The following is a 10,462-nucleotide window of genomic DNA, read 5'->3' as shown; positions in this document are numbered from 1 at the left end:
CCTCCTCATCAGGATGACTCCAGTTGATATTATTATAATGCAAAGCATCATTCCAAAATGGATTCTGAATTCCTTGTACACCTTATAGTCCAAAAAAAAATTCAAATCATACTTATTTGGCATTAAATACAATTGTCGTGAAATAATAAATGTATTGAGTGAAGTATTTTTTAAGAGGAAATCATACCTTCTGCTGGGTGAACAATTCTTACTGGTGGAATCATCTCGGGGACTTCATTGTCTGTATCTGATATACCGTCAACACTGTCATCTTCGTCTAACGACTCTTCAACGTATGAGTTAGACACAAGATAATCATCATCATCATGATCATCATCTTCGTCAAGATTTAAATTGCTCATATTTGTTGGCGGTTGTGTGTCATCATTAGATACATAATTTCCACATGATGTAAGGGAATTTGCAGAATGAAACATTGAACCACCAGCCACATCATTTTCTATGTACAATTCTAGAACTGACATTTCTTGTTGTTGTTTAAAACTTTCCAGCATCGTTTCAACGTCTTCGTCATCGCAAATTTGCAAGGCAATATATTTTCCTGACACTAAAAATCTACAACTAATAGCAGAAATAATTTCATTATTTTCTAACTTTACCTTGTCTCTAATTTTTTTCTACAAAGCATTGAAACTAATTCCACGTTTAATCTGAATCACTTTTTTACTGTCTTCAAATATTACATCATCATTATCTTCATATACCCTTCCATTGAAATACAACACTGTTATAACCGAATTCATCGTGTACCTACAAAAACAATATTTTAATTAATTATTCATAATAAATTCAAAATAGTAAAATGTAAGAAATAAAAAAAATTATAATACTATATATTTTACTGCAAACTAAGAAATAAAGAAAAATTACTTAAAAAATTACTTGAAAGCTGAAATCTAGTTTTAATTAAAAATTACTTAAAAAATTATAATACAAATTATTTTACTGCAAACTAACAAATAAAAAAAATTACTTGAAAGCTGAAATCTAGTTTTAATTAAAAATTACTTAAAAAAAATTATGATACAAATTATTTTACTGCAAACTAAGAAATAAAAAAAAATTCTTCAAAAAAATTACTTTAAAGCTGAAATCTACTTTTAATTAAAAATTACTTAAAAAAAATTATCATACAAATTATTTTACTGGAAACTAAGAAATAAAAAAAGTTACTTAAAAAAATTACTTGAAAGCTGAAATTTACTTTTAGTTAAAAATTACTTCAAAAACATTATCATACAAATTATTTTACCGGAAACTAAGAAATAAAAAAAATTACTTAAAAAAATAACTTGAAAGCTGAAATCTAGTTTTAATTAAAAATTACTTTACAAAAATTATAATACAAATACAAATTATTTTACTGGAAACTAAGAAATAAAAAAAATTACTTAAAAAAAATTACTTGAAAGCTGAAATCTAGTTTTAATTAAAAATTACTATAAAAAAATTATGATACAAATTATTTTACTGCAAACTAAGAAATAAAAAAAATTACTTAAAAAAAATTTCTTTAAAGCAAAAATCTACTTCTAATTAAAGATTATTTAATAAAAAATATCATATAAATTATTTTACTGGAAACTACAAAATAAAATATAAATCTAATTTAATTATAAAATTAATAAAAACTATACATTCAAACTGCTATAAATAATTACTTACATAAAATTATAACACAAATTATTAATTTCGAAAATGGAACATATTATTTTGACTTCAAAAAAAGGAACGTATTATCAATTATAATTTTTTGTATATATATAAGAACATGTCATTTTTACTTCCAAAAAAGGAACGTATTATTTTTTAACTAATAATATAAATAATTTACATTGATCATGTTTTCATATTTATTTTATTAAAAAAACTTTAGTAACCTATAAATAAAGTAGTATGTTTAAATTTAACATAATTTCATAATGCACGTTTTTATTCTAGTCAAACATAATCTATATTAATGATACTAAAATTTGTTGTATGGTAAGTATTATTGTTTTTTTTTCCTCCTTGTGAATAACACAATAAATGAATTTATTATGAAAATTTTAAAATAATGCAAACATGAATAGTAACTGTGTGAAGTTGAGCGCAAAATCAAACAAGGGCATCTCCAAATTTCAAACAAAGGATTTATCTTTAAGCCTCAAATATCAAACCTTATGCAGATAAATCCCTAAACACTCATAGTTTTGAAAAAAAAAATTATAACACAAATTATAGCCTCATTCAAATATTTAAAACTAAACAAGCAAATACAAAATTTTATACGGAATTCCTAAACACTCACAATTTTAAAAACTGAAATCTCAGTACACAGCAACGTTGAGATGAATTTCGCGTATATAAAGCCCTTAAATTTGAGTACACAGCAACGTTGAAGAAGCAAATAAGCGCAATTCCTAAACAATCACAATTTTAAAAACTGAAATTTGAGCACGCAGCAACGTTGAGATGAATTTAGGGTATATATAGGCCCTAAATCGCCACCAGAAGTGGCTAATTCTTGTGCCCTAACTCGCTGGTGGGAGTTACAACTCCCTTACTTGAAAAACGTTCCTTCTGAAAAAGCTGCAACCACGTGCCTCCCTCTGAAAAGTGAAACTGGAAACCTGCAAAAGCAAAACCGCCAGTCAAACTGGCGGTTTACTTACCTGTGACCAGACTCGCTAGAGGAACTGGCAACTTGCACCTGCTACCAAATCTCCATCACCACTGACGGTTTCCAGGCCACGTGGCTTTCGCACAGCAAACTCGCCATTGTCAATGGCGGTTTGCTAAAGAGCCCATGCAGTTTACGTAAAAAAACAACCCCCCACGTAAAATTTTTGAAAACGACCCCATTTGGAGAAATACTTTGTAAAAACACCCCATCTGAGGAAATTTGCCGAATTTGCATCACACAAGTAAGTTTTTAAAGATACAAACAATGTGTTTGAATTAATTTTAGGGTGAGAAATAATTAATTATTATTTTTATGATGAAGATAAAATAATAAATAATCATTTCTATTTTTTTATAATATCACCGTAACTTTATTACTAGATAAATTAATCATTGTGTTTTATCCAGACGTACTAAAACTAGACAAACGACTTTACCCATCCAGAGTGGAACCTGGGTCGCTGCAAAGCATCAAGTACAGTTCTGAACAATGAACATAATTGATGTGTTAGTACTTTTTTATTATTAATATTAAAACATTTTCGTCGTTAAAACTATCGGTAGTTTTCTTTAAAATATTGTTTAAATTTCTCTCGTATGATACTTAAAAACATTATTTCTGCTAATCCATGCACAATTAACTTAAAGGATGTATTTGGTTGAATATTAAATTGAACGAGCACACATTTTTATATATGTTTTGTAAAAAGTAAAAATTTAAAATTTTTTATTCAACAATAGTTGGTGGGATCTCTTAACGAAAAAATAATCATACACTAAAATTATTAGAACGGTAGGGAAAGGATAAGAAAAAAATACAATGATATAGAGGAATCATTATTCAAAATTATTATTTTCTCACCTTAGCACATATGACCGATATTAGTAAAAAGATAATGTTTCTCCGGATCTATCGATCAACAATATTGTACTTAAAGTGACAAAGCTCAAAAGCAAATCTAGGGTTTCTCACAACCTGGAAATTTAACAATGCCAGGAGAAAGGGTCTTAAGGACTGGATTTCTCTCAAAGAAATTAGTTGGCCTCAATTCAAATCCGGTGCTCAACAAGGGCATTATTGGAAAATCTTCCTGGCACGGAACATGGTGGATTCCCACCACGTACCACATCACAATATCCTTGTTCTCAATCCCCCTATTCCTGCAATTTTTACAATTTCAAAACAAGTGTTAATCATACAACATCAAGAAAGCTTTAGCTCATATACCCACGAAACTAAATTAAGGACTGAAATCACTACTTGTTCCCTTCGTTTTCTTCTCAATTAGATTAAAATGGTTAAATCATTTATTTGGTTAAGTGATAGTCTTGTACAAAAGAATTATAAGTTTTAGTTTCTCAACAGATTTTTGTGGAAGTTTATTACCACCAAACTTAATTTTAATGCATACACAGAGACTAGGTAAAACTTACAGTTTTCAAGAATAAGAAAAAGGATTAAAACTTAAAATGAAAACATATTAAAATTTAAACTTGAAGCCTAAATCAATTCCTCAAAATCAATTTATATATAGTAAAGATTGTCCAAATTTTATAAACACTACTTAACTCCTATCTTTAGTGGAGATAGGTTAATATTCACCCACTCACACCTATCATAATAAAGGTTCATGAGGTTATAAATTAATTAAGAACTAGAAACCGGTGTCCACAACTAAAGCGGCAGAACAAAAGAACTATAACTAATTATAGTTATATCCAATTAAAGAATCTTTATTCTTCTAAAAATACCACTTTCTCTCATGTTTTTTTTTAATTTGAAAAAAAATAATTATACAATCAATATAAAAAAATTTACGTCATCATCCAACCAATTTGTACCCACCATGTATATTAAATTTGTTGATAATTATTTTAAAAATTCAGCGAATAATGATTAGACTAGGGTGTATAACCATTAAACTCTTTTAATTTTAATAGGTTAGTTAGTCTTTCAATTGATTTAGCATAAAGTGAAACACATTAATTTGGTGCCAAAGTTAAGTATCTTACTGCTTAGTCCAAACAGCCAAAGTATCATCTCCACGGCTCTGATCAACATAAAGTCCACCAGCCCATTTCTCAGTCTTGTTGTAAGGTGTAACCCAAACATTGTAACTGGTGAAAGCACCACGTGTTTGAGGGTAATCATCATCTGTGAGAAGAGGATGAACCGCTGCATTTGAAACCAAACGGTACCCTACTTCATTTCCAGTGGAAGTCTTCTTATTAGGGTTCACAATTACTATCTCAGCTGGACTGAACCCTAGTTTTGTCTTTGCATCAGATTCAGTCTTAACAACTTCATTACTAGTTGTCCAATAGCTCTTTCTCTTGGAACTGTTGTCTGTGACTTGTAGAGTCTTGAGACTGGTCTTCACAAAGGAATTTTCCACACCATCAATGTCAAAATCAAGATGGAATATGTAGAAATGGTCATGGTAAACACCAATGCTGTTTGCTGAGACCAATGTGCCATGTTGGTCTTCCTTTATTTGGTCTGTGTGAGTAATGTCCACTGGCTTAACTTCCAAAATGCCTGATAGTGATATCTGTGGGAACATGTAGAAAATTGAGTCAAAATTTTAATTAAGAAAATGTTTCATAGACATCCTATCTTCTATTCAATATATAGAGAAAGAAACAAAAAATATATATAAATAAGATAAGATTTATGATATAATTAAAAAATAAATAAAATATTTAAAATAAAAAATAATTCATCTATTATTTTTTTTAATTATTGTACAACATGTTCAGATAATGGGTTGTCAGTTACTTATACTAACTCACACGTTTATAAATTATTAAAGTTATGATTCACATTAATCATTAAGATTCTACTGTCATCATTCTTATCTTACTAAATTACCTTGCCAGCTTTTGGTCATTTCAAAACCTAGCTAGCCAGCTATTTTTTTGTCCATTCTATCCATCTTTTTCGCACCATTTTATACTGCTTTTGTTATTACAGAGCTTTTCTTATTTTATATTACTACTGTTATATTTTTTTTAAGTACAATAACCAATTCTATTATTTTGGGAACATCCATCTCGAGTAAGAGTACATGAATAGAGTAACACGTGCTCACGCTATAGATAGTATACTATATATTACTTACAGAAAAACAAAAAAAAGTACTATATATTACTACTTTTATTACCATATATTCAATTTACATCTAAATCAGTACTTGTTTTCATAAAATATATTAATATCTGAATTATAACTAATACTTACTTTTGTTATATATAAACTAATTATACAAAAACATAATTTAGCACGTGCAAAGTTAGTTAGGGTAAAAATTAACACTAAGCTAGTTCCTTTTAATTAATTTCAGAGTTTGATAATATTTATCCCTTACACTACACGTTTATCATTAAAGTGGCACACAGCATAACGAAACAGAACATACCGAGGGCTTGATTGAACCACTTGTCTTGAACTCCCAATCTACTATATTGTCGTAGTTGCCGACGGTAACAATTGATCTAACAATTAGACTCACATCTGTTCTGACTTCTGTAAACTGAAAAAAGCCATGCATGTTTAGTTTCAATTTTGACAATAATAAATTAAAATATCACATAAATTTTTTTAAAAAAAAATTGAACAAACACGTGAAAAAGGGACAAATTGTTAATGTTAAACGTAGCTACAAATAGTCGAGTAATTAATTTTGCATTTGACGATTTAGCTCAGCAACATATTTTGCATTTGACGATTTAGCTCAGCAACATATTTTGCATTGATGAAAAAATACTCATAATGGTGAAATTGTATTTAACGAATTTTTTCAGTAAATAAAAGTGAGTTTTCTGTACAAATATTTAATTTTGGCAAAAAAGAGAATTTTAGCTATTTTTGTTGGGAAAAATTGACTCAGCCTAAAACTTATAAAATACATTTAAGTTTGAGTTTAGTTTTTATACATTAATAGCATAATTTTCATGTACTTTCAATGTAAAAAAAATTATACTATCAACTAATTAAAATTTATTATATGTTAAAAATTACCATAAACATTAATTTAAAAAATAATTATTATAAAATTTATAAAAAAACATTTACATTGACAATGTATTTGAATCAAATTCTAAAAATAACTATAGTAAAAATCAACAACTTCATCATCCATAATAATTTATAATTTGATGACACTATTTTATATACTTGCTTTAAAGTATTATTCTCAAACATAAATTAATGTTTTTCATAACTTCAATCATTCTAGGTTCAACCTAATATTACCAAACTATAAAATTCTGAAAAGTGAAAAAGCCATCCTTGTATTTTCCATTGTGAAACCAGACAAGAATTACCAAAGAAAAGGCAACTTATACTTACTATCTCATCAAGGCCTGTTTCAGTGTGACGCCAACTGATACCACCGTATTGTTCAAACACACAAATTGCATTCTCCAAGTGTTGTGGGCTACCATCAGTTGCAGCAAAATATGCATCTAGGAACTGTGCGTGTGGTGGACAATCTTCCAAAGGCACCAAAGAAACCATAGATTTACCGAATGCAAATTCACCAGCATCAAAGAAAGTCTTGTAGTACCATTCCTCAGTTGGGTCTTGATATGGCACGAATAGTTCAGAAATGTACCCTCTGTATAGTACTGAACGTGATTTATGCAGCTCAGGGTCGTAAATTGATGCAGTTGAAATTACCGCACCAGCTCGTTCATCAAAACCTATGTGGAACTTCCAATTGGCCCAGCTGAACAACACGAACCATTAATAACAAGTATGAATGAACAATAAGAATGTGAAAGTTAATAACTTATAACCTAATACGAAATTCCTTTGAATAATTTTTAATTTGAGCCTTCATAGTCGCTAAATGAATTGTTCTATCTTTAAGTTATAAATATTGAATTAACTAAAGCTAATTTAAGTTTATAGTTCAACTATATAGCAAAACTGCAACTTATTACCTGGAAAAAAAATTTAACAAAAAAATAATTAATTAATTTATGCTTCTAACAACTCAGCTTTAACAAGAAAGACCAGATAAAATCATATTAATTGCGGGATCTCGTTAATCAAAGGAGATATCATAAGCTTGCCCTTCCACCGAAAGGGGAGAGTTTATGAATTCTTTTTATGTTTTTAAAAAGTACCGGGTTTCACTTTTCCGCAGTTTAATTTCACTTGTTTCATGTTTTGATGAGTTGGAATATCAGTTATTGATTTTTTTTATGAACTACTTAAATTACTCATTTTATTCTATTAATCTATTTAGAGGAATTTTAGGCGTTTTTTTATAATAAAAAAAAGAAAAAAAAATAGGTGAATTAAATATGTCGGCCGAAAAGTTAACTGAGATAATAAGACTCAAAAGAATGCTAATAAAAATATTTATAAATTATTCATCAATAAAATTCAAATGACTTAAATTATATTACTGAAGAGGTTATAAACATTTACATCCATTAATTGATAATGTAAATTTTTTTTACATTACGAATAAGCTATGAACTATACCTGATACTGTGTCCATCGAGAGTGTAGCCTGGTCCATCCGGTTGACGGGAGGACCAAGAATGAAGCTTGGGACCGAAGGGAGGCTTCAAATGCGAAGCCCGGTATTCGGTGTTCTCCGCCTTAGGAACAGTCGTAATAAGCTCATCATGGTACTCAACAATCTTCATTGTTTCAAGATCAGCGACAATGGTTATCCCACTGATTGGCCTCACGTAGATGTTGGGGCTCCCATCCTGCAAAAAGCACTCCATTTTCACAGTCCTTGTGCTCTTGGTCTCCCCAAACCACCCAACGGAGAAGGTGGTGCAAGCCACCTGCGACACGTTGAAGCCCCTCTTCTTCAAGGACTCAAGAAAGGGACCGTACTTGGGAAGAAGCTCTAGGGCTTCGGTTTGTTCCTCCTCCGTTAAGGTGGGGAACCCGTTCCCTGTGTGGATTTTGTCCAAGACAACGTTTCGCGGGGAGAGAAGGTTGACGGTGAGCTCGTGGATTTGGCCATTGATGAGGGCGATGGAAAAGGCGTTGCGCGGCGTCCGGGCGCCGGAGGAGAGCCATTTGAGGACGGCGGCCTTGTCAGGATCGTCGAGGCCGACGTAGTGGAAGAAGACGCGGTTGGCTGGCTTGGGGTACTTTTTTAGGACTATGGTTTTGACGAGGGTGATTTCTTGCTGAGTTAAGGGGTCCAGTGGGTGTGTCAGTTGCAATGGGCCAACGGCTGCTTCTATTGTGTAGAAGTAGAGGAAGAATGGGAGTAGGGAGAAGAGCTGGAAGAGCTTCATGCTCATGCTGGTATGCTGCAAAGTTCTTGCCCTCACTTCTTCAGTCCTGCAATAATCAACTAACCCTACTACTCTCTTTATATAGAGATCAAAGTGATTGATTCTTTACACACAACCTTTCTGGGTTTTGTTTTATTCCTTCAACGTGTGGTTATAATTACTGTGTGTGAGAGAAAAATATATTTATTTTTGTGATTTTAGTTTTTTTATAATGGGATATTAATTATATATTTTTTATTTATATTAATGATGAATAATAAAATCTAAAAATAAATTAGTGATTATATAAGATTAATTTTATAAAGTTATTATTTCTTTTTATCTATTTATTATATTTTCTTATGACCTAGAAAATATATGAATAGAGAGTTTATGTTAATTTTTTTAATCAATCAAATTATATGTTCTTAACAATTATTTTTTTTATTTTTCAAAATTAGTCCTTAATTATAATTTTTTAAATAAATTATATGATTAAAGATAATTTTAGAAATTTAAACCCTGAAAATTTTTTAATTGCTTTTAACACTTTTTATAAAACATATACTTAAAGAAAAAATAACAAGAAATTTTTAAACCTTAAACCCCAAAATATTTTTTATAAAATGTATTGAAAGTAATTAAAAAATAGGATTTATATTTCTAAAATTATCTTTGATCAGATTTTCTAATTTAAAAAAGTTATAATTTTAAAATTTTTAAAGAAATAATAATTAAATAATTTGAAAAAACAAAAAAATAATTAATAAAAATATGACATATAATTTAATTAATTAAAAAATTAGCACTACCAAAATCCTCTTAATTATTAGTAACACCGTAAAAGCCGTCATTAATGTTTTGAACCTGATGAAATATTTGAGAGCGGGAGTCATTAATGTTTTGAACATGATGAAATATTTGAGAGCGGGAGAGCTCATGAAATGGTGAAAAGTTCTCTATTCAGCACAGTAACAATTAACAAAAAGGACAACATAAGTGGGTGAGAATAGGTTAGACTGGTCTACTGGGGTCTATGATCTTACCTACATAGACTTAAATTGGTCTATTTAATTAAAAGATTAGCCTCAGACTTTTTTAAAAGTCTATTAAATTAAATAGATCAGGCTTAAGCTTATTAAAAAGCCTATAAGCCTGATAAATCGGCCTATATATATATATTACTTATATTATTTTTTTGCATATAATTAATTTTTTTTAAAACTATCAGATTTTGATTACACATTAATGTTCTATAACTTTTATTCCTATAATCAAGTAAGATTTTAATTATAATTGGTGTGAGTCTTGTGCCATTTTATATTTTTCATCATTTTTATTGGGTTTCCTATTTCTGTTAACGTTTCATTTTCCTCTAACTTTACTATTACGTGCCTATTTCAGAACAAAGAATATTAAAAATTTAATGTAAAAAAGGCTATCAAGTCCGACTAAATTTTTAAAGAAGTCAAGTCGAGTCAAAATAAAAGTCTTTGATAAATTATAAGTAATGTTGACGCTT

At 29.4% G+C, this 10,462-nt stretch overlaps 1 protein-coding gene across 1 annotated transcript; it reads right to left on the bottom strand.

Moving 5' to 3' along the window:
- Nucleotides 1-3,503: 3,503 nt before the first annotated feature.
- Nucleotides 3,504-9,055, bottom strand: LOC100819571 (putative copper amine oxidase). The gene is made up of 5 exons (NM_001358538.1): nt 8,183-9,055; nt 7,037-7,415; nt 6,105-6,218; nt 4,699-5,237; nt 3,504-3,846 (listed from the first exon to the last, which is right to left on the bottom strand). Exons 1-5 carry the CDS (start codon nt 8,965-8,967, stop codon nt 3,645-3,647), a joined length of 2,019 nt encoding a protein of 672 aa, NP_001345467.1. The 5' UTR covers nt 8,968-9,055; the 3' UTR covers nt 3,504-3,644.
- Between the last annotated feature and the right edge of the window lie 1,407 nt (nt 9,056-10,462).

The sequence above is a fragment of the Glycine max genome, chromosome 1 (assembly GCF_000004515.6).
Source record: "Glycine max cultivar Williams 82 chromosome 1, Glycine_max_v4.0, whole genome shotgun sequence".
In the NCBI taxonomy this organism is placed as follows: domain Eukaryota; kingdom Viridiplantae; phylum Streptophyta; class Magnoliopsida; order Fabales; family Fabaceae; genus Glycine; species Glycine max.
Note: the sequence above shows the minus strand (reverse complement) of the source record. Positions and strands in the feature narration are given on the sequence as shown.

Coding starts and splice junctions, on each gene's coding strand:
- LOC100819571 (NM_001358538.1), bottom strand. CDS start 8,967: ATGAGCATGAAGCTCTTCCAGCTCTTCTCCCTACTCCCATTCTTCCTC. Junction 6,219..7,036: donor AAACAGGCCTTGATGAGATA/GTAAGTATAAGT, acceptor GGCTTTTTTCAG/TTTACAGAAGTCAGAACAGA. Junction 3,847..4,698: donor TTGGCTGTTTGGACTAAGCA/GTAAGATACTTA, acceptor TAAAAATTGCAG/GAATAGGGGGATTGAGAACA.